Here is a 25,376-nt window from a genome sequence, read left to right as displayed (position 1 = left end):
CTAGCAGGGTTCTCTCATTTCAATGAGATTCTATATATATCAGAAATAAGAAATGAAAATAATCACACACCTCTCCCCATCATAGGACAGAACATGAAGACAAATTCTTCTCCTGTATGAGGTGACCACTGCCCCACAAGCAGAAGACCATTTTAACTATTTTATGGTGATCAGTTATACATATTGAAACTCGTTTACATTTTATAGCCTAAAAACACCACAAAAAGTGATTTCTTACTCTTTTTTTTAAATTTTATTTATTTTTTGGCTGCATTGGGTCTTCGTTGCTGCGTGCAGGCTTTCTCTAGTTGTGGCGAACGGGGGCTACTCTTCTTTGCTGTACGCAGGTTTCTCATTGTGGTGGCTGCGAAACACAGACTCTAGGCGCGCAAGCTTCAGTAATTGCAACACACGGGCTTCAGTAGCTGCAGCACGCAGGCTCTAGGGCACAGGCTCAGTAGTTGTGTGGCGCATGGGCTTAGTTGCTCTGCGGCATGTGGGATCTTCCCAGACCAGGGCCTGAACTCATTTCCCCTGCATTGGCAGGCAGATTCTTAACCACTGCTCCACTAGGGAAGTCCCTGGTTTCTTACTCTTAAGTTTCGCAAAGACCAAAAAAGAAAAAAAAAAGATACTCTGTTCTGAAGGCACAAGGAAATGAACTTTTATCCACTATTGGTGGTACAAAATTTTTGGACAGCAATTTGGCAATATCAAGCAAAATTTCAAGGGCACAAATCCTTCTACCCAGAAACTAGAAATTTCAGTTCAGGAATTTAGCTTTCTGGTCCATTCAAAGTCTGCAAAGGATATTTATTGAAGTATTATTTGTGACAGGTAAACTAAAAGAAATGGCCACAAAATTTTGATAGATATTATCAAATTGGCCCCAAAAATGTATGTTTAAACTCCTACTCCCACTTTAAAAAATGTCCATCAATATGTAGCTGGTTAAATTAATGATAATACATTTATAGTAGACTATTAATTATCTGTTTAAAAGGTATATGGTGGGCTTCCCTGCTGGCACAGCTGTTGAGAATCTGCCTGCCAATGCAGGGTTCAAGCTCTGGTCCAGGAAGATCCCACGTACTGCGGAGCAACTAAGCCCATGCGACACAACTTCTGAGCCTGCGCTCTAGAGCCCATGAGCCACAGTTCCTGAGCCCGCGAGCCACAACTACTGAAGCCCACGTGCCTAGAGCCCATGCTCCGCAACAAGAGAAGCCACTGCAATGAGAAGCCCATGCACCGCAACGAAGAGTAGCCCCACTCGCCATAACTAGAGAAAGCCCGTGCACAGCATGAAGACCTAAAGCAGCCAAAAATAAATAAATAAATAAACTTTTAAAAAAAGGTATATCGTTATTTTTACATACTAACAAAGAAAGATGTCCGTGATTTAGCATTAATTAAAACCAACAAAGGAAGTTGGTAGAATGTGTATGTGGTATGATGCCACTCATGATGAAAATGTATGTACTATATCTATGTCAATGTGTGTATGTATGTAAGCATACACATATAGATATATAAACCAACTTCACTCATGCTGTGTCCATTTCTGGGGAGTGGGTTAGGGTGGGGATAGGAGAAAGTGAGAGATTTTGACTTTGTACAATTCTGAACTCTTTGATTTTTTTTTTTCCTGGTGAATCTGTATTACTTTCATAAAAACAAAAACAAAAAAGCCGTAAACAAAATCTTAACAGAATACTATTTCCCCTTTCCTCTTGACTTAGATTTTGAGTGGCAAATGCTGGTATGTACAATGTACAATTTCTATTCTCTAAAAAGCAACAAAAAGAAACTTAGGGGCTTGTATGTGTGTCTGTGTGTGCAGGAAGGTTTGGAATTCTAACTTGCCCTCTCCAAGTGCCAACTGAAAACACCATTTTAAGGCCATAATTGAAAAAGCAGAAATCAAAATATGGAAACAGTTATGGCATCCTAAAGAAGTCAGGCTGTGTTCTTGCAACTTCTCTTTTGGACTTCTCCAAGTGTGTCCTAGTGACCCTTGGCTAAGTGGTCAGAGAAGCTGATTGTCCTGCTTCTATAAGGGTCTCTTTTGATGTTTGCCAGGCACCTTGCATGGCATAGCTCAGCTTTCCAGCAGTGAGAGAGAAAAGCAAGGTGCCTGAGTACCACCCACTCATTCACCATGTTTCCTGAATGTGGGTCTGACCACCACGACTCTAGCCATGAGTAAGAAAGTGTCGCATGCTAAAGAGGTCGCAACTCATCACTCGGGTAACAGGGAAGTTTTGTGTTCTTCCACTTAGTGCAGGCTGACGTAAGATGTTATTTACATAAATAAGTGTTCACATAGTCCTATGGCATCTAACTTACTTTTTGATCTTGTTCATTATTCCACCTTCATTGTTCTTGATATCATGGACCATTTTTTGAAGCTGCCTGTAAGAAATGAAATTAAACATAAAATATTAACAACTAGGTTGATTTTTTAAAAAGTCTTCTCTCCTTCTTAAGTATAAAAAAAAAGAGAGAGAGAGAGAAAGAAACACCTTACCATAAACCCCCAAACACCCGTTCAACGCCCCCACCCGTTGAAGTCTGGGTCAGTCTCAGGCTGTAAGAGGAATTCTGATTCTCAGATGAGAACAGAATATCTGTTCTGAGGAGACATGTGAGCTCTCATAAGCCTCACTGTTTATCACATATTGTCCTCGGAGCATCAACATTGCAAGGATGCAACTACCTTGAAGGACACAGTATAGACAGAAATCAGCCTCAAGATTTTTTTTTCTTGGTTAACTTTACTAGGTAGAATCTGGAAAATTGCACAGATATCTGAAACTTCTGCAGAACAAAAAGTAATATGCACAAAATCGAAAGATAAATGCCATGCTGGAAGAAATATTTGCAACACATAATAATAAGAAGAACTACATGTTTTGATTAACAAAGAAATCTTACAACTCAGTTAAAAAAGTTTAAAAATGTGGTAGGAAAATGAGCAAAAGATGTGAATGCAGAGCTAACAGAAAAAAAATACCAGTGGCCAACAGACCAATGAAAAGTTATTTAACATCACTTACATTTAAAGAAATCTAAATGGAAACAATGAGATATCATGTTCTACCTATCAGATGGGCAAAACTTAAGCATAATAATCCCCAGGATTGACAAGTATATGAGAATACAGATATTCTTGGGAATATAAATTATTACAATCAATATCTGTCAAAATGTAAAACCACTATGCCTTTTGACCTGGAAATTCCACTGCTAGGAATTTACCTTATGAACATAGTCACAAGCTATACAAACATTATACATATCAGCATGTTTATTGCAGAATTATGTGTAATAACCCTACTCCTTCCTGCCTTTCCCACTAAAAACACCTGGGAACTACCTAAATGCCCATTTATCATTAAAAGGGAACTAGTTAAATACACATTGATAAAACCATAAATGGAATACCACAGACCTTAAAGAAATACATCTATATTGCTGATATGTAAAAATACTCGAGATATTAAATTAAATGAAAATGGAGGATGAGGAGAAAGAAAAGAAAGAAGGAAAATTCAGAATATGCATATATTTTTTTGTGGGAAAAAGAAGACATACATACATGTGTGCTGATATGGGCATAACTTTTTAGAAGGATATGCAAGAAGTTGTTAAATGGTTTTCAAAGCTAATTGTAATTAGAAAAGTTTACAAATTAGAAAAAGGGTCAGAGTATAGGACCATGTTTTGTTTTCTTAATAATGATTTTCTAACTTAAAATATATCTAAATAAAATTTCACATGGTTCTGCCTTGAAAGAGTAACATATTTGAATTTACCTTCCAGGCAAGCCTTTCCTTTGTTCTGAGAAAACTATTTCATTGGGCCCTTTAGTTAATGAAATGTAAACTTGTATATAGCCATTGTTCTAGAAGAAAATGGACTTTTTCCATTAAAAAATGCAGATTTTTCTCACTTTGGGAGCTAAGCCCTCTGTTAGCTAATATGAAGAGTAGTGCATAATTAGGCTTAGCATAGGTCTAGGAAACCCCATTGATTGGAATTGGAATCTGGGAGAACTAGTCTCTTGGACTATGTATGGATTTATGACTCATATGCTGCAAAGTTTTTTGGTGTAGGGATGGAGCAGTTGAGAGGATGAGAGGACAGCTTGTCCGAGGAACTCCGCCTGGCCTGGCCTGTTTGCGTCCTCCACTAAGTGTTAATCTCAGGCTAACTCTCCTGTGCTGATGTTCTGCTGTAGTTGTTTCCTGAGGGCCGTTGGGCATCAAGGAAATGGCGGGAGATTTATTGCATAAGTGATAGACATTCCCTCTCTCAACAGCCTTGGGAAAAGGGAGATTGTCAAACAAGAAATGGGAACTTAGACTGGGGATTTGGGGGAGCGCTTTTCCCTTCTAGGTCTAATCACTGTGAGGACCTGGAGACCTGCAGAGCAGAGACAAACCTGAGGGGTTTTCAATGGTGGGGAGCTGGAGGGGTGGGGAGGTAGCCCTGAACCTAAGACTGGGTCTGGGCCTCTGCGTTGAGAAGAGCCATCCACAACGCCATCCGTAGCCATTTTCAACGAGATAATTCTCTTTATTGTCTCTGAATCTTCAGTAGTATCCTGTCAGGATCTGTAGCCCAGCCTTGGTTGGGCTGTGGGGAAGAGTGTGTCCCATTGGCACGGAGCGGTGGAGTGCAGAGGGAGGACAGGCTGGAGAGTGCAGTAGAAAGAGAAGAGAGACTTCTTTCAGGACATCCTTAAGGCTGCATCTTGGGGAATCATTTACATAACTGGGGGACCCACTGAGGGGCCCAAGTTCAGATATGGGAAGGTCAGTGCAAGTCATAATTTGGGTAACAAAGGAAATGAGGCCACATCTTATATCGCTAGTTAGGGAGGCTGGGCATGTTGACTCCATATGTGTGAGAGCTCAGCAAAGCACCAGGCTCAGCGGCAGAGAGAGAAGGATGGATGAGAGAGAAGAGGACCAACTGGCCCATCAGAGACACACAGAGGGTCCTTCAAGCTGGACTCTTGAGTTACCTCAGAACCATACAATATTCTAGAATTTGTTCACGTACATCCTGTACAAACCCCTTTCTCCTTTACCGGAGGAACTATAGAGAATCTGTGAGATAGAGGAATGGGTGAAAATGAAAAATAGGAGGTCTGGGAGTAGAGAGGAAATGAGATTGAGAGAGAGGTTGAAATGGATTGATTGGAAAGAACTTGAATAATTTCAAGTGGAGAGCAGAGGGCACCTCTGGTTATAAGCTGACTGTAACCGAGTGGAAAGTCTTTAGCCTAAGTTAATGCCTAAAGGGGTAAAAGGCCAAAATGAGCCAGAGTGAAGGATCCTATCAGAGGTCTGTCAAGAGTGGGACACAGGCAGAGTAATAGGGAGCCAGAGGCTGATTTGCATAAGTGACTTTGCTGTAGGCGTAGACAAACAGATGTTACAAATAGTTGCAAAAAAGTTTGAGGTAATTTTGTCATTTGTTCAACTTGGTAGCTGATGCTTCTTGGCATTTCCTAATTACTTTTAATTATAGATTATTAAAATAATTATAATCTATAACTATAGTAAATCGTTGAATTTTTCTCCTCCCTCTGCGTCTCATTCACACAAATCCTGACGTCCACAGACTGCTCAGTTACAGCTGCCAAACTTAGGTTACCTTATAAGTCAGTGTCCCCCAAACCAAGAAAATGTGGTAACGCTCTCAGCTCATTCTATCAACTCTTCATACACTGTGCGATGCACAGCTTTTGCTGCCCTCTAGTATCTTCTGCTCCATGTTGGAGCACAGTTTTTCCTCTACCACAACTTGAAGGATGTGCAATAGCAAAGAAATGTGCAACTGGACTGTTTCAGGAGAGGATGCTCTCGAGCTGAACATCAGTTGTTTCACCGTGATAAGTTGTGTGTGGGTGAAAATAGGTAAGGCATAAAAAAGCTGCACTTTTGATTTTTCGTTTCTGAGATATCCTTCCATGGTTGGGAGAATGAATAATAGGATCACAATGTTCTAATTTTTTAAAGTTGTGAAGAGACAGCCATGTGTACATAACAAAATAAAACAAAGGACATAGCTTATCTAATACACATTTTAAAACAATATTAATATGCAATTTTTAAGCAGTATGGCATTTAGGCGTTTAAAAATGGTGAGAAGGTAATATAAATAATTATATTTATTATTCCTTGTATAAACCAAATTGAATTTTATATTCTCTCCTTGGTCATTGTTTCAAATTTATTTTTCAAGGTTTTGAGTTAATATCAACAAATTTATTTAACAACACACTGTAGTGTGTTGGCTGAGCCTGGATCTCAATAAATTTAGATGCCATGAGGTCCTGAGAGAGGAAAAATCATCATTTGAAAGTTACAAGCAGTTTTTTGCCTTCAAAGAAGCAGCTTACTTTAGAATCTGATAGACCCGTGGTCCTCACACCAAACTGCACCGGAATCACCTGGAGGCCCTTTGAAACCCAGAGTTTCACTCCACCCCCGGAGTTTCTGATTGGGTACTTCTAGGTGGGGCTGGAGAATTTGCATTTCTAACAAGTTCCCAGGTGATGCTGACTCTACTGCTCAGAAGCCCACCCTTTGGGCTCAACTGTGAAGGATCATACCTTTTCCCACTGCGGGTCTTTTAGTTGTGTCAAGTAAAGCAAATACCTGCTTGAGGAAAATTAAAATCCTTGTTAACCCCGTGCAAAGTTTCAGACAGAGAAGCTGAGTGGTCAGTTTGGTAACCTAATTTGGACGTATTCTTTACCAGACTGTCACTTCTTTATGGGACCTGATTTTTCTCTGTGGGAATTTAGACTACCTTGTGCCTGTATATTTTTATTTTTCTTATAGTCACACACTTTCTTCTTGAGGCACAGTTTGTAAAAGCTGCAGAGTGGAGATGAAGGGGCTACAGGAAGGATGTGCCCCTGACACTGTGCAGTAGTCCAGAAGCAACTGGACCTGCTCTGAGCGGAGTGCTATGGCTGGGATTTTGCCATTCCTCATATGGTGCTCTAACACGGAATGTGGTGGCGTTGGGATGAAGACACAACCATAGCCCTATCTGTGGGGGATGAGCTGTCCTTGCTGTCACTCATCCTGCAAAGACTCCAGTCCAGAAACCGGCAGTGAAGAAAACGAGGATGTGGTCGGCAGGTCTTGGGCTCTGGTACCGGGATGTTTCCTGTCTACCTGGGGCCTCCCAGTTGCTGGTCCCTGGACTACAGGTTGAGTTGACCTCTAGTAGCATTCATTCTCATGATGCAGAGGTGAGCTGGCACTCGACGTGGTCTCTGGCTGGGAGCAAAGCAGGGAGGACCTGAGGAAGGGTCCAGGACACTAAGCGAAGCCTTGACTAGTAGCAAATATGTGTCATTCTTTGTGTTATACTTCCCTTCTGTTATTCCTCAAACTTCAGTGAAGTCTTATTAACTCTGTTAGGACTGTGGGGAAATAAGGGATGGGTTGGTGGAAAGAGGTGGAAGGAGCCCAAGAAATCCAGATGGAACCTAGAAGATACCCTCTGCACCAGAGAATGGCTCCTAGAGACTGGTGAATGGATCTGGACACAAGCAAGAGCCAGAGTAGAGATGTGGGACGTGCAAGCAGCCCCAGGACACTCAGAATCCCAGGGGAAGGAAGTCTGTAAAAGTGGGCTAGGGCTACTATGATTTGAATGGCAAAAGATAACCATTTTTCTTTTCTTTTTTTTTTTTCTTTTCTTTTTTGGACTTACAGGTAAGTAGTGGCTGGTTACACAGGCTGTACAATTTTTAATTTCTGATGATTTCTGATTTAAAATGTAATGTGTGCTAAGTAAAAGAATCCAATCTGAAACAACTACATACTGTATGATTCCACCTGGAATCTGGAAAAGGCAAAACCACGGAGACAGTAAAAAGATCAGAGGTTTGTTAGGAGCTCAGGAGGAGGAAAGGATTTTTAGGGAACATGGGATTTTTAGGGCAGTGAAACTATTTTGTGTGAGACTGTTAATGGCAGCTGTATGCAATACATGTTCATTGTAGATGAACTTGGGTAGATTTCCTCCAGGCCGGAAGGTACCCCAGAATTGGGTTTTATTATTATTGTTGTTGCTGTGGGTTTTTTTTTTTTTTTGGTAGTGGCAGGGAGGGTTAACTGAGAACACTCCCGAGCCTGACATGGCTGGTTGGCATGGAAGGATGGATTGGTGGGATGCAGAGCTCCACTAGGGCTGGGATTGGGGTGGGGGGCACTGGGAGGGCAGTTGCACGTGGCCAGATCAGCAAAGAGTAGTCCAAAAACAGACATATTTCACTAAAAACCTTTCTAATAATTTTTATTATATACAGGACATGATTTAAAATATGCTATCATCTGCAAGAGTGCTTTTTTTTAAAGTTTAGTAGAAAAAAAATCAGAAAACATCTTGTTTTCCTTTTAGCTTCTTATTGCACTCACAGAGGACCATGAAAAGACAGGTTTTAGTGTATTTTTTTTCACTCTGTTTTTCTAGAAAAAGTGGAATGTAAAGCAATGTTAATCTGAGAAAATCCCTATTTAATCTGGATTTCGGAATGGATTAAAGAGGGTTTCATATTCAAGCAACTCTTCACAAACAAAAAGAGCAGGCAACTCCTTCCTCCTTCTTCCCCCCCACATCTTAACCTCAAGCCCAGTTCTGGAGTTTCATCCTTTCAGTATGCGCGGGGCTGGTCCTTCTCCTGCAGCCAAGATCCACGCCTACAGCTGCCCCTTTGCACCAGGAAGAAGCTGCCTCCGCCCGTGTACCTCTCCAATCCACGCTCTGAAGCTTTGTCAGGGCCTATTCAGCTAATGTTTCTAAAACCCAGCTTTCACCAGGCCGCTCCCTCCTCAAGGGCCTGCAGCACCCCAGTGTCTATTGAATCAAGCCTGGCTTTTTGTTACTCTTGGCCGAGAGTTACTCAGTCTCACCCTGCGTTCCCGGAACTGCGAGGGTGACTGCCTGTGAATTAGCTACACCTGCTTGGTTGGGTACTCTTAGGACATCTACCTGTGTTCTCCTCACAACTGGCCTGGTATCTCCAACTTCTATGTTTCTTAGATCAAATCGGAGTAGAAATATCTCTAATATTGTTTTTGGTATATGGAGAGGCAAAGAGAACATCCAGTCTCTTAACTACTTCACGCTATGAACGGATTTTTTTAAATGTAACTCTCATCACTAGGTCTGCTGATTCTTTAGCTGACTTCCCCCTTTTACTTGAGTTTAAATGATCTCATTATTGACTCTGGATGTCTTTTTTAAGATGCTACTAATCATTTTATGGTATATTTTATTTTTGTTATTAAATTTAGCAAGTAATTAAATAATCTGGTGTTCTTGGATCTTCAGGCTTGAAATTTCCAAGCTTTTTTTCTTTTTTTTTAACTTTTTCTCTCTCTCACTGACTATTCATCTCCTCTCACCAGTTACATCAATTCATCTTTAGATGCATCTTACCCATCTCTGTACCCTCCTGTCCACTCCTTCAGCTACAGCCATTGTGATCTCATGGATGATGGACTATGCCAGTGGTCCCTCATCTTTTGTTTTTAACTTTTTATTTTATATTGGAGTATAGTTGATTAACAAGTTGTGCTAGTTTCAGGTGTACAGCAAAGCGACTCAGTTATACATACACACGTATCCACTCCTTTTCAAATTCTCCTCCCATTCAGGTTGCCACATAACATTGAGCAGAGCTCCCTGTGCTGGTCATCCACTTTAAATACAGCAGTGTGTACATGTCAATCCCAAACCCCCTAACTATTCCCCCCACCCCGCTTCCCCCTCGGCAACCACAAGTTCGCTCTCCAAGTATATGAGTCTGTTTCTGTTTTGTAAATAAGTTCATTTGTATCATTTTTCTTTAGATTCCTCATATAAGCGATATCATACAATATTTCTCTCTCTCTCTGTCTGACTTACTTCACTCAGTATGACAATCTTTAGGTCCATCCATGTTGCTGCAAATGGCATTATTTCATTCTTTTTTTTAAATAAATTTATTTATTTATTTGTTTTTTATTTTTGGCTGTGTTGGGTCTTCGTTGCTGCGCATGGGCTTTCTCTAGTTGAGGCAAGCAGGGGCTACTCTTCATTGCGGTGCGTGGGCTTCTCATTGCAATGGCTTCTCTTGTTGCAGAGCACAGGCTCTAGAGTGCAGGCAGTAGTTGTGGCGCACGGGCTTAGTTGCTCTGCAGCATGTGGAATCTTCCCGGGCCAGAGATTGAACGTGTCCCCTGCATTGGCAGGCAGATTCTTAACCACTACGCCACCAGGGAAGCCCTATTTCATTCTTTTTATGGCTGAGTAATATTCCATTGTATACATGTACCACATCTTCTTTATTCATTCCTCTGTGGTCCCCCGTCTTGTCTCCCTACCTTCAGTCTCTCCCCTTCCCCATGTTCATTTTCTTAAATTGCTTTTATCATGTCATTCCACTCATGAATAGTTCTTCGATGTCTCCCTGTTGCTTGCAGGATAAGGTAAAAACTCATTAGCTTGGCATTCAAAGGCCTTCAAAATTTGGACACCAAACATTTTAGACATAATTAACCCACTGTTATGAACACACAATTGTTCCCATTCCATCCCACCAGCCTACGGCCCAGCTCAAGTCATCCCTTTCCCCTTACAGATCATTTCTTGATCTGTACACAGGAAAGGCACAGGAAGGGAGGCCACTTAAGGAAAGAGCACTGGATTGAGAGTCTAGAGATGCAGATTCTACTCTAATCTCTGAAGCTTCCTGGCTGTGCAAATCTGAGCAATTCTTGTCACACTTAATGCTTCATTTTCTCCTGTAAAATGAGAAGGCTGGATTACACGGACATTCAAGTCTTTCGCAGCTCTAAATTATATTTCTATATATCCTGAATTCATAGCACTCACATAGTACTTAGTCATTTAATCTCCAGTGCTATAGCAATTTTTGAATTATGATTTGGTTCACATGACATTTTTTGTATTTTATATCTTAAACTGTTTTTTTGTCCTAAACTGAAAATAGTTTTTTTGTTCAGTTTATGAAAGTAATACAGCTAATTTTTTAAAATTCATGTGATACAGACAGATAACAAGTGAAAACTACTCATAATTCTTTGCTGGGAACAAGGAAGATCAGAGAGCTGTAAGAATCCTAAAAAGGGAGTGACTGCTTTGAGGTTTTAAGATGAAGTGACCTGAGAGCTGGATCTTGATGGGAAAATAAAAATTCACCAGGCAGAAGAGTGAGGAACAGCAGCTAGGTAGTGGGAACAGCAACTACAAAGGCTCAGAGGAAATTGTCTGAGATGTTTGGGGTCTAGTGAGAAGCTGAGAGTGCCAGGAATTGGGGGTATGGGGGGGAAGGTGCCGTCAAAGCTGAGGCTGGGTTGGGGGGATACAGGGAGTCAAGGACCTTGTTAGTCAGGCCAAGGAGATGGGGTTTATGGGCAACAGGAAGCCTTTGGAAACCTTTACTCAGAGGAGTGTCATGATTAGGGTGGAAGAATGGAGGAGGGCCTAGGCATGGTGACACTGGTGGCTCAGAGACCAGTAGGAAGGCAACTCTGCTGGGCCCTGGCCCAAGCCCACAGCAGTGGGATCCCCAAAATAGTGGAGTAACACTAGGAGTGGCCTTCAGGGCCTCAGCTGGGCAGAAGAGAGAATTGATGGCCGCAAGGCCAACAGTTCTCACAGAGGACTGTGCTGGAACACAGCGCCGTGTCAGTAGCCCTGGTCCTGTCTTCATTTAAAATGTTAATATTTTGTTCATCATGGAATTTTTTGCATTAATTTTGATTTTTAAAATATTACATGAAAATATTATTTCTTGATTTACTGACTTGGGGGGCCTCCTCCTTAAAGTTTAATATTATTATTTGTTTTATGTAAGACATGTATTTGACTTATTTACTCCACAAATATTCAGTGAGTGCAGACTGAGTAGGGCATGTGTGGATCCAGAGCTACCCTGAACACAAACCCTGTGTCTGGTAATGCAGGAGGAAGGTCCCTTCTGCCACCATATCACATGACAGAAGCCTATGACTTATATCAGACCAGAGGACAGAGAGAGGCAGATGGGTGGGGGGTAGGAATTCTCTGATTCACACAAAATATCTTCCTTTTGGATAACTTCCATCTCAAAACTGAAGTCTGGCTACCGACCGTCATTTTGAAACAGAATGCCACTTTTTAGTGAGTATTCTGTTTTTTGCATGCAGCAGACCTTGTCCTATCACCAGCTTCCCTCCTCCGTCCTTTCCACAGCCTCTTCTAGCCCTGGCCTGGCTTCCTCATGCCCCATTTCCTCCAGGCCAGCCTTTCTGTGGTATTATTGGTGTTATATTTAGATTTGCAAATTCAGCAACCAAAGCTGCTTCCTTCTGGAGAGCGAGTCCACGGTGAAGCTGGGACAGAAGTTTTGGCAAGTCCTTTCCATCCTGTGATAACCTGAGAAGCCTCCCAAGAGTGAGGTAGCTCCCCCAGCCCCATTCACAGATGCAGATACAAGGCCCAGTAGGTCACCGGGCTGGTCTCAGACCACGCAGCTCTGAAATCCCAACTCCTAGTTTTGCCTGTTATCAAGGTAGTCACAGAAGTTTGATGGTGAGAGAGACTTTAGGAATATCCTGGGTCAGCCTCCTACTGGAAGGGAGGACACTAAATTCCAGAGACATTTTCCCATTGCACCAAGATCAATTATTGAGGATTCCCCCAGCTCTTTCCCTCACACCCTGCTCCTTCCCTTTCCACACATGGTCCGAGTCTCCTTCTAGAGGAGCAGCTTTTCCATGGCAGGGATGTGCCTTCCAACTTCTCATACCATAGCCCAGAGCCATGGTTACAGTCCAAGCCCAGTGAGCCAGGCTAGTGGTCAGTTGGATAATCAATGGCGACAACAGTGAACGCCAGCGCTCACTGAGCATGTGTTATGTGCCAGGTACTTCGCGTGCTTATCTCATTTAACCCTCACAACCGTGTGAGGTAGGTCTTATTATTATCCCCATTTTAAAAAGTGTGATCAAAAACTAACCACACAACCTTAAATTTATGATCGTAACCAATGTTAAGTGTACAGTCAGTAGTGTATTCACATACGCATTGTATATTCACATTGTTGTGATTATCCTAATTTTTATAGTGAGAAAATATTTGCCCAAAGAAGTAATTTGCCCCAGGTCCTACATGTAATAAACAACAGAGCTGGAATTCAAAATCGGGCCGTCTGACTCCAGAACCCGTGCTCTCATCACCCCTGGATGACATGTGCTGACTTGTCTCAGCCTGGGCCCCTCACCAGGGTGGATGACCAGCTTCACCACGGGCCTCTTTGGGCACCTTCCTCTCCGTCCCTGGAGAAGGCATCCAATCCCTCTACCAGCCAAGTGGGTTTTACCGGGAACACATGTGCCCCCACTGCCCTGCCACTAGTCCCCAAGGTCAGACTTGTTGCTAGACGGTTGCGTGGTCTCTTAGGGGCCTGTTTCAGTCTTTAGGGAGAGGCAGAGAAAAAAGAGGAAGGGACAGATGGCAGGAAAAGGCGGAAAGAGAGGGCAGGGCACACAGGCGGCAGGAAGGAATGTGGCAGGGGCTCTCTGGGTCCGGAACAGGCTTACAAGCAGAGTGGCTGCGCTCAGCTGCAAGGAGACCTGGGTAGCTATCCCTGTGTGCCCTTCTTATCACCCTAGTCAGAAAGGCCACCTAAGAGTCCTGGAGTAGGGGCATGTGTGCACATTGCACGTGAGCATCTCGCAGCCTGGGTTGTCTTACTAACCACCTATTAACCAGAGAAAGTAATTTTCAAGTTTCTGCAGACGCTCCACCATTTCCTTCTTTTTTTTCCCACTGAGATCTGCAAATATTTTGTGGTAGTCTCTGGCATATCTAGATTGCTGATCTCGGTTATAAGCAGACCGAAATTGGGCTGACTTGGCATAACCAGGACCAAGGATGATCCTACTAATACCCTGATTCCTTTCCAAAAAACTCCTGGCACACTCAACCCTATCAGAGGCAGTGAGGCTTGGGCCACACCGCTCTGACGCTGATGAGATGACAGGAAACTAGGTTATACTAGCTGTAAAAAGTTCTTAGAAGATTTGCCCCTTGATGTGACAGCAGAAATTGTCAGGCTCCCCCCCTCCCAGATTTTAGGGGTCTGTAGGGATGCAGCACTTTCCTTCCTCTTGCTGGTGCTTGCTCTCACTCACCCACACAGCAGGGAGGGGCTGGGATAGAGGGAAGCTTCTTCCTAAAACATGTGAAAGCAGGTTGTGAAAAGCAAAAACGTTAAGGGAGACTCATGGGTTTGGAAGAACCCCCAGAGGTCCTGTTACTTAATCCTGTACTGGGCTCTGATTTTTTTTTTTTAAGCCTATTTTTTTAAATATAAATTTATTTATTTTTGGCTGCTTTGGGTCTTTGTTGCTGCGCACGGGCTTTCTCTAGTTGCTGAGAGCGGGGCCTACTCTTCACTGCGGTGTGTGGGTTTCTCATTGCGGTGGCTTCTTTTGTTGCGGAGCACAGGCTCTAGGTGTGCGGGCTTCAGTAGTTGTGGTGCGCAGGCTCAGTAGTTGTTGTCGCTTATGGGCTCTAGAGCGCAGGCTCAGTAGTTGTGGTGCACGGGCTTAGTTGCTCCACGACATGTGGGATCTTCCCGGACCAGGGCTCGAACCCATGTACCCTGTATTGGCAGGTGGATTCTTATCCACCGCGCCACCAGGGAAGTCCCTGGGCTCTGATTTGCTTCTTGTTCTAACTAGTTGCTGGTAGCAGGAATTTTGTGATGTTTACAGTTTTTCCTCTAACAGCATGAAAATTATTGTGTGAAACTGATGATTCTCAAATTTGTAAGACTCAAGGATAAATAAGTAACTCTAATCATTTTCATAAAATTCTGAAAATATAATCCTATGTAATTCTAGAAAAGGAATATGTTTTAAGAATTTGAGCGTGTTCTTTAAAAAATTAGCCTCAATGTAGAAAAAACATGAGCCTTGGCTGTGTCTACATGGTACACCCACTTGTCTGGGCATTCATTTCTATAGCTAAAAGCAAAGATATTTTCAGGGAGTAAAGAGAGATTTTGCAGAATGGTATTGCCGATACATTGAAAAAATTTGACTGAAGCTCATTTCTTTGGGATCTTAGTGAAAAAAAGATATTGGGGAATATCACGTGTAGGGATTGAAGTGGAAGGAAGCATTGACATTCTTAAATGTTTACCATCCAGAAACATTTATCGATAATACATTTTTTATTTTTTTGGGCGCACCGCGCGGCTCGCGAGATCTTAGTTCTCCAACCAGGGATCTAACCCGGGCGTACGATAGAGAAAGCCCTGAGTCCTAAACACTGGACTGCCAGGGAATTCCCCAGTTAATACATTTTTTTTTTAAAAAAACAGCTTTGATACAGTATCTAATTGGTCGAACAAAAATATGATCATGGATCCTCATAATATTTTATGGTAAATATGGAAAATAATTTCATTATCAAAAATTCATCATTCCACCACTTCAAAGTGTTCAATTCAGTGGCATTTAGTAACTTCACAGTGCTGTGCAATCACCACCACTAACTAGTTGCAGAACAGTTCCTCACCCCAAGTAGTCATTAACAATTTTAAAGCGGATTTTTTTTTCCAATTTACTTTTGAGGCACATGAATAACTTTTGTTTTAGTCATGTTAGGAGTTGTTTTCAGCATTCATCAGGTGAATCTGACCAGTCATCTGGGATTGGTTGGGCAACTGAAATAATCTGTAAATGTGGTGATGACATGAAATCAAAAGGTTTTCAGTTGTAAAAAGCAGATTTTGACCCTGAACAGGCTGTAAAGACAATTCAAAAGGCAAAATAGTTACATGTATGTAGAGGGCCCAGTTTTCCAGTGATGTGGTATTACATTTGCCATGCTCCTTTTTGAAAGTATATTTCTCATGTTTGTATTTGATTCTACTGTAGTTATTTGCACTAAAATGACTGTTTCCTTCCTGTCCAGGATTAGGTATGGTCATTAATATGTCAAACATGCTTAAAAGGTACTCTTCACCCTGCAGTTTTTGCACTTTGAACCAAGTGAAGTTGTAAAGTAAACAGCAACAACATAGTCAATGGGGGAGGGCATTTCTTTCTACCTTTGAGCTCAACTCTCTAATCCTCTGGTCCAAGCAACCTCAGTCACAGCCTCCCCGCTGGGAACTCCCTTTACTTAGGTGTGGTCTCCCTCCTCTGACCTTCCCCTCCTTCTTATCACCACTTTCCTGAACAATGTCCCCTTCTTTCAACTAACAACCATAGACTGAGCCACCTCTGTGCTGGAGACAGAAGAGCACAGCTCTCTGTCCCCACGGTCTGAGCTGTTAGACTCCCACTTGGGTGTTAGTGACGGCTAAGGCTTAATGCCTTAACCTATTACACATAGTGATGTTTAAGTTTGGACCAGGACTCTGAGACACGCCTTATCCCAGGAGGATGTCTCTCTAATGACACAACTGGGGCAACAGGAGAGCCCAGGCCAGGAGGGACTTGTGCAGAGGGGACATTGACTGAACTTTTACTCTCTATTTAATATGTTTACTGTTACAACACCCTTATTATATTATATATTATTATTCCCATTTTCCAGGTGAAAAGCTGAGGCTAAAAAGGATTAAGTAACCTTCTCAAAGACCAAGAACAAGGGAGTACAGAGCAAGCATTCAAACCTAGGTCTGCCTGATTCCAAAGTTCAGCAAAAAACACCTTTCTGGGGCCCTTCTTAAATTATACAACATGGTCCTGTATGCTTAGTCTACACATAAGACCAACTCTGCTCTTTTTAATTATAACTCACTCTCAGATTCCATGAACAATTGTGGGAGCATTCCTTGAAAAATATATAGTCTCAGTAGGGTACCAAACATGACTGAGTCAGTGTGAAATTCAAGTTTGGACCTGGAAACATATAATAGCATGAAATACTGACAGTAATATTCTGTAGGGCCTCACTGGGGTTTCTGACTAGTAAATTAGCTGCTTTTTAGTTAAACAAAAAAAAAAGTCTCAGAAAAATACAGAACACAGACTAAGCTAGAACGTTTTACTGGCCAGTAAATAACACAGGAAAAAAAAAAGGAAGGCGTGGCCTGCTGTTCCTCCCTCCTCCTAGGCAAACATGGAGGTGTAGTTCTAGACTAGGCCTTTCTGGTGTGAGCTTGGATAAGTGACTTCACCTCTCTGGGCCTCTTACCTGAGGGACTAGAGAGATGGCCGCTCCCTCTCACTTGCCCTGTAAACCTTTCTGATTTGGGGGCTGGGGAGAGGAAAGGAGGAGGCTTCTCCACTGATGTTTGCGTCCTGACACACTGCAGGGAGAGCTGGCTCAGCCGAGGGGGCTCACGGAACTTGTGGCCGGCACTGGCTACCTAATTTCTGGGGCTCAGTGTAAAATGAAAATGCAGGGCTACTAGTTGAAAATTATTGAGAATCTTAAGACTGCAACAGCAGACATTAAACCAAGCATGGGGCCCTGTGAGACTGCACAGCACAGGCCCAGGAAACTTGGTGGCCTCTGCTGTGTATTCCCTACACTGTGGGGAGTGTTGAAACCTGGACGAGATCTGGGGCCCCCAGCTAGCCTGCTGGGAGGCAGAGACGCCCCTGGGATAACGAGCTCCTTTTTCGGGAAAGTGGCCAACAGGGAAGCACCGCCCATCAAGGACATGCAATACATCCCTTAAGCTGACTTCCATGCCTTGCTGTGGAAATGAGCATTGAAACAAGCCATGCTGGACTGAGGGACTACGGCCTGTTTGGGGGCCTAGACCATGATGCTTTAAAAGGGTTGTGAAAACACCTGAGTGGAAAATCAGCCTGCAGATATAGCTGCTGATGGATGACCTTTCGGAAGGGAGGTGAGACGGGACAGGTAGGAGAAGGCGGGTCAAACAACGAGGAGCTGGAGGGAGGAGTTGTTGGGAGCAGACAGTCCTCAGCTGTGGAGCGAGGTACAGGCGTGGGAAGGAAGACAAGCTTGCCCACTGAGGGACGCAGAACTGGGAATGGGAGCACATGAGCCAGCGAGAGGCTCAGCCCACAGCAGGAGGTGTGCTTCTCTGAGGGAGGGTTTCCACCGCAGACCAGGGGACCTGTGCTCCAACATCAGAGCCCGGCACAAAAGCTGCTTCGCTACAATGTGCTGGGGGTCCTTGAGGTCAGTGGGACCTAGCGGACAGTTAGCTGGAGCACGCTTCAGGGTTCACGGCTCCCTGGATCTGGAGGCAGGACTTGGATGGGGCTGGAATTCCACCCAATCTGCAGGGGGGGCCCATTTCTGGAGCCACAGGTGTGCCATCCTCTTAACCTCTAATTGTGTGCTTGGTCCCTGGAGGCTTAGGAAGCTGAGCAGGTACATGGAATGAGAAAACTAAAGCTGTTTCTGAGAGCTTAGACATCAACACTTAAGGGAGCAAATAGAGAGGTGCAGGGTCACCTTAAAGAAGCAGAATGGTTCCAGGTCAGTGAGATTTAAGGGGACCTGATGGATCCAAATCACAAAGTAAGAGACACAATGTGTCTGATGGGGAGGCAGCGGCAGCCCCTGTGACCACTAACCTACAGAATCGGAGTCTGACTGACTTTTTATCCTAACTCTAGTGGTGTCCACTCAAGTTGCCCAGTCTACTTAGAGAGGTAGAAACATACTATTCTAAGGCGACATGATGTCTGGAAATCTTTTCCTGCTCTCACTTCTCTATCCAGGAGAGAACAACTTATGCTTCAGTGGTGCGTGGAGTTCCTGGAATCTAGTTTTGTTTGACACTAAAAATTCTTTTTTTCAAAAACAACTCATTGAAATATAGGCTCAAGCACTTCTGAACTTTCCCCTTGGCAACCCCTGACCCAAATCATCCCAGACAGAGGAAAATCAGTCCAGCAAGCAGAGGCCACATCAATTGCAAAGATATGTATTATGAATACATACTGTCACTATAAGCACATGCAAGTGAATCTGTGCTTCCTGCTCTACACAGAATTCATTCCACTTGGTCTCGATCAGAGTTTCCCAGATGCAGCACTATTGACATTTTGGGCCAGATAATACTTTGCTGTAAGGATTGCTCTGCACAGTTCAGGGTGTTTAGCAGCACCCCGGCATCTACCTACGAGGTGCGAGCAGCACCCCCTCCCCAAGTGGGATAGTCAAATGTCCCCTGGAGGGCAAAATTGTCCCTGGTGGAGAACCACTGATCTAAATGATGCAGCTATGTTTTGGGGGAGGGCAGAAGGAGATAACTTCTATGGGGTTTATTAAAAAGCCAAAGAAAGCCATCCAGTGTTTCAATATCTCTATAACAAGCTATTATTTAATTTCTTTTTTTTCTTATTCATGTTTTCTTTAACAAGCCTAGATTCCTTCATGTCATTGCATGAGGGCAATAGTAAGATCCTCTTTGAAAAGGCACCAAATAAGTAAATTCTCCACAGAACAGATGAGGTTAATCATCTGTGGGGGAAAACCGAGAGATTGTAAATGTGTGCTTAAGGCATCTGGTACCAGCCCAATCTCCTCCCGTCCAGTGATGTAAGAGGCAGGGCTAGAGTGTAATTGTGGTTCAGTTCTTGGAAACTGAATTAATTGCATCATAGCCACTTTGGGGACAGGTTGCACGAAGAGGGAGGAATTGTTCAGCCACAGCACATATTGTTCAGGTGATTATTGGATCCAGAAGAGAGGGTGCCTTGAATATGTGGACTCTGGTTTAGCATTTTCCTGGCAGACCCATGCCCAGAGTGGATGAGAAAGAGTGCCTTGAGTTTTCCTAGGTGATGATCCTGAAATCCACAAACACCAAGCAAATGTCTAAAGTGGCTCCCATGTAGCTTGCCCATGAGAAGACAGAGACCTTGTCTGAGAATTGCATCCATTGGTACAACACAATATAGCCTAGTTGTGCAGGTTCTCAGCTGACATAAGGCAGGTAGGCAGTGTGAGGAGAATAGGAAACCATACTTCCTGGGAAGTCTATCTTATCTCTACCATTAGATGCTGTGCCTCCTCTTGCCCTCCCACCTCAGCACTGGCCTCTGATCTAAACTTATAAAAGAATGAGAAGAGAGATGCCCGAGATACACTTGTATTCAGGATGTGCTCTATCCACCCACTGTGAGCCCCTGGGCAGCTTCCTGCTCTGCTTGCCCTCCAGTTAAAGGGGGTTGGATCTTCTACCGTGAGTAGGAAGAGAGAGAACAGATGGTCATTCATGAAGGGTGGGTTAAAGTACTGATTGTTGTATTTACTTTTTATTTACTTGTTATACTGACCATGTGACAAATATTCTGGGCACTTTAGCCCATGTCTTCACAACAAGCCTGTGAGGAAGGCATCTCTAGTTTTATTTGACAGTTGAGGAAACTGAGGCTTAGAGAAGTTGAGTGATTTCATCAGGACCCATAGCTCGTAATTGGCAATCGGAATCCTGACCTTTTGGGTACCAATTGCTTTGTCCTTCTAAATACATCATAGCTACCTTCTAGATGATGCATCTGGATGCTGTCTAGATTAATCCTCTGTTCCCAGTGTTCTGAGTTGGGCAGTTTTCAAAAACTTTGTAAGAAAAGAGTTTGAAAATATTTTGAAAACTATCTCAAACAAGTTGATAATTCCATCAGGAAATATTTCCTGAGGGTCATGGGATGAAATGGTAGCCTTAGAGGATGTAACATTTCAAGCATGGTCTTCATGGCTAAAGGATCACACAGCATCAGAGCTGAGAGGGACTTTGAGAATTGTCAGATCCAAACTCCTCATTTTGTAGCTGGGAGACACAGGGTGATGAGGACCTAACCAGGATGGTGTGGTAGAAAAGGAAAGAAAAGGGCATATATGGAAGCATCATGAAAGAAAGACTAGAGGTTGTGTTAGGTGAGTGGAGGTACAGAGGAAAGGATGCATCAGGCTTAGAGTTGATGATGACACCATTGACAGAAACAGGGAGGACCAGAGAGAGATCTAGTGGCAGAAAGGTGAAAAGAAGATAACTCTGTTTCTGAAGAATTGAACTTGAAAAGTCAAGTAACTGGAAATGCCAATTGAGGATTCCAAGACCTGAGAAGAAAAATCATGTCCCAGGATCTGTCAAATCGGATCTCCAAATGAGAGCCCTAGCCGTGAGACCCAGACACCCATGGCAGGGCTCTGTCATGCTCAACAGTTTATTAGCCACTTAGATTAGGGCAGAGAAGGGACGTTTGTCACGTCACAGCCCATGCAAAGCTAAATGCCACAGATGTCAGAAGCAACAGGTAAAATAGACAAAATAGCTAAAAAGAAGAACTGAAACTGACATGAAATTTATCAAGGATCAACATAAAGTACTATGTTTCTGTTCGGAAAATCAATTGCACACCTATAGAATTAATAAGAATAACAATAAGATATTAAATAACCACCATTTTTCAATCCAATAATTACTATGTACCAGGATCACTGTAATCCTTACAACAGCCCTGTGGGATCAGTGCTGTTATTATCTCTATCTTTTCAGCTGAAGTAGCCGGGACCAGGGAATTTAAGTAAACTTTCCTAAACTCACACATATGTTAGTTTGACTGAAAAATACCATACTCTTCAACCAATAATATAAGGATTAGGGAGACTTGGCTTGACCACACCTGTGTCAAAGACTTTTTCCATTTGTAAAAATAAGTGAGTACGTGTTTATGGGAGCTACAAAGAAAAATACACATGCACAGACGATGAGTCATCTGGGAGGTTATTAAAAATATAAAAACGTAAAATTTCCCTTACAAACTAGTTTCACTAACTTGAAAGGAATATAGTCATTGTGATTCAGGACTGTAAATGTTGAAACGTTTACCTAGGAGTGTAATATTTTTATGAATAGGAATACTTACTGTGGAAGGATTGAGACCCCAGGTCTGAGCTGAGTTTCTGATGATATCATTACCTTATAAAATCCAGGGAAAATCATGGCTAAGAATCAACTAAAAGATCCTGAGAGTTTTTGAATTCCCATTAACAGAGAAACCAACTTCATGTAGTGCCCCAAAGGGAGAAAAAAAGCAAGAATCTGTGCTCACACATTTCTGTGGTCACATACAACTTAACCACTTCGCCTTTCTCAATTCCTCTGCAGTAGAAACTCTCAGGCTGACTACTCATCCCCAGCTGTCCATCTGGGAAGGTCCATCTGGAACCTTCTCTTTCTCCTTCATGTTGAGAATCTTTTTTTTTTTTTTTCCCCAATCATGCCTGCTCTCTTTTTCTTAGCTGACTCTACTTTCCCTCCCTCCTGGTCACTCCTTCTGCCTCTAGTCTCTTTCCAGCCCTGGGAATACACCCCCTAGATCAGGGTCATCCCTTTTACTCCCCCTTGATGGACACTCACTATCTCTCTGTTTTTTCTGGCTAAGAATTTAAGCAAATTATCATATAAACTTTGATAAACCTAAGAGTATGAACACAGCTCTTCACTTATACTGTCATCTGATGCCAAATAATTACACAGCTGGCAACATTCTGAATTGGTGATAACCTGTCAGGACAGAGGATACAAACCACAGGGATCAAGTATTCATTGACCTATTCCTCGCCATCCCATCTAATTACAGAAAAGATTTAAAATGGTGCTTCAAGTTCACTGTGTTTACAATTTCATTTCTTTGAAACGTTTCACATCGACAGTGCACATTTTATTAAAACAGGCCAATTCTGTAAAAACAACTCAGTAACCAAGTAGAAAAAAAAAAGTTACTTTTGCCTGAGCAGATGAAGGTAGTATATGATTATCCACAATACGGTTTTGGTTTTCTACCCTCTAATCTAGTGTTGTATGTTGTCTATCGACTGCTCTGTGACAAAGCTGAACTTTGTCCCCGAGGGAAGGATCATAAAGTGATTTAGGTTCTGTTGCCTCTCTTTATTTAAATCCCCATCTGGATATCCTGAAAGAGGTTCTAAGACTTAGTATAGGCCTAGGTTATGGAATATCTCTGAAAAGGACCTTCTAAACCCTCTTGCTCATTTGGGAGAAATCTTAATATCCATGCCTTGTTAGTTTCTTTGGCATGTCTTTCCTTCGCTCTCCCTTTTCACTGCTCTGCCCCAAGTCCAGGCCTGCAGCACTAGAGGCTTGGGTTACTTAACCGCCCCTCTAACTGAGCATCCCTGCCTCCAGGTTCCGCCCCCTCCAGTCCATCCCGCCAACCTCCCTTAAGCCCACTGGCATGACATCTGTCACTGTATAAACCGTTCTCCAGCCCTCCGTGGTTAGAGCCCTCTCTGCCCTTTGTGATCTGGCCCCACCCTACGCATCTAACCTTTTGAGGACTTTCTGGTCCCACAGGCCTATTCTACAGCCTCTGTTGGGCAGAAGACTCTCCTCATCATCCTACAAATGGACCTAGTCAAGTCCAGCTCCCAGCGTCAGCTTCCGTCTTTCCTCCCTCCCAGCACATCAGGCTTTCCCTCCAATTCTCCAACTTCTTTTATCTTACCTGCCTCTCAAAGGCTAGCTCTTTATTTATTTATTTATTTTTATTGAGGTAACATTGGTTTATAACATTATGTACATTTCACTTTTACAACATTATATTTCTACCTCTGTATGTACCATAGTGTGCTCACCACCAAAAATCTAGTTTTCATCCATCACCATACACTTGACCTCCTTTACCCATTTCACCCTCCGCCCCCTGTCTCTTCACTTCTGGTAACCACGACTCCGTTCTCAACATCTACATGTTCGTTTTCATTTGATTTTGTTTGTTCATTTACTTTGACAAAGCTCAGCACTTGAAGCGTCTTCTCTGTTCAAACCTCTCCAGCTACTCCAATTCACTTCTTATACTCACTGAGTCACTTACTACTTGCACTGTTTTACCTACCCACCTCCCATGACGGTGTAGCAACGTGAGACCAAGGGCAAGACTGAGGAAGCTTTTTGTCTCCTTATCAACACACCCTTGAAAGGGCTGACCGCGGCCATGCTGCCTCTTGATTCCAGACCAGCAGTTCGTTTCAAACTATCATTTACCAAGTGCCTACCAGGTCTATGACCCATATTCTAACTGGGAAGGGCTGTCCCTCTGCCATTCTCAGACTGATTTCTCTTAAATTCTGTCTCAAAAGCTCTGATTCTCTAGCTCCTTATCATTTCTGATAACTTCCTTGCTACACGTGTCACATCACCCTGTGAAAAACTGAAGTTCAAGTGGTAGCTGAAATATAAAACACTCATTGAACACTTAAAAGTTCCAGTCTCAAAAAGCCATGATGTTGTCACAAAGAGACAAAAAGAAAATCTTCAAAATAAAAATTTGGGAAGTCTTTTCTTCTATAAGTCAGAAGAGTTTCTTGATTCTTTCCCCTTGGGACACTTCTGGTTTATTTATTCTTTCTAAGTGGCTTTTTATAGATAATTGTTACACTGACATGGAGACACTGGAAAAACAGATCTAATCTCCCCAAAACACTTGTGACATACCGCCACAAAATAAATGAGATAGTAAAACGACAACGGATACAAATTATTACAACAATCTTTAACATTAAATAGTAATCCACAATGAAATATTTGAGTACTCAGATTAGACCAAACTCTTTTTAGAAAAGCTTGCTGTGTTCAGACTCTCCAAGCTGACCATTGGTAGAGTCTAAGCCCTTGGCTTTTCTTTTTTCTTTTCTCTTCAAAGCTTTACACTTCAATCCATCACTGGCAAAGCCAGCTAGAGTAAGCTCACCTGTTCCTACACATTTCTTTAAAAATGCAAGTCCCTTTCCCTGTAGCAATTGACACCCCACTGCCTTACAGCTAGCAAAGTATTCCAGGATTTCAGTATTTCTGAGATGCAGTAAGATCATTGAAAAAAAAAAAAAAAAAGGAGAAGAAGAAGGAAAAGTATTGGATGGCGAAAATCTTACCTCAACTTCTGACTGGCGGGGACAGTTATTTTATTAAGCTTATCCATTATTTTTGGTAACTATACGAACCACAGATCACTGTCCAGTGGTCACGTCAGCAGTCCCTGGCTGTCCTGGGGAGTAGCATGGTAAGCCTTTGATCTCAAGAGTCCTAGTCACTTGAGTCTGATTTCTGAGACTGCAGGCTGCTGGCAGACACCCCTGCACGAGGAAGAAGTAAAACTTGCTTGAGCATGTAGTCAAGTTTCGTGTTTCTACATAGTCATGTGATCTGGGTAGCCAGCCGGCTTGGCCGATCACTCCACGTTGTGTAAACTTTAATAGTGAAACCTATTGGACATGCAAATTGCTTTCCAGCTGCTTTCTTCTGTAACCAGATTTATAATCAGGTCAGGGCAAGCTTCTGGCTGGTCACTACTTCCTGTTGTCCTGAACACATA

General features: G+C 42.7%; 1 protein-coding gene across 2 annotated transcripts in view; it reads right to left on the bottom strand.

Moving 5' to 3' along the window:
• BLNK (B cell linker) overlaps positions 1-25,135 on the bottom strand; it is a 75,396-nt gene extending 50,261 nt beyond the window's left edge. For both annotated transcript variants that reach the window (XM_067709874.1, XM_067709875.1), the window contains exons 1-2: positions 24,937-25,135; positions 2,350-2,415 (exon numbers count right to left, since the gene is read on the bottom strand). In XM_067709874.1, the coding sequence (XP_067565975.1) occupies positions 2,350-2,415; positions 24,937-24,983 (113 nt within the window). In that variant the 5' untranslated portion in view covers positions 24,984-25,135. The remainder of the gene's footprint in view (positions 1-2,349; positions 2,416-24,936) is intronic.
• Between the last annotated feature and the right edge of the window lie 241 nt (positions 25,136-25,376).

This window comes from Pseudorca crassidens, chromosome 16 (genome assembly GCF_039906515.1).
Source record: "Pseudorca crassidens isolate mPseCra1 chromosome 16, mPseCra1.hap1, whole genome shotgun sequence".
In the NCBI taxonomy this organism is placed as follows: domain Eukaryota; kingdom Metazoa; phylum Chordata; class Mammalia; order Artiodactyla; family Delphinidae; genus Pseudorca; species Pseudorca crassidens.
The sequence above is the reverse complement of the archived record's forward strand: the minus strand, read 5'-3'. Positions and strand labels throughout refer to the sequence as shown.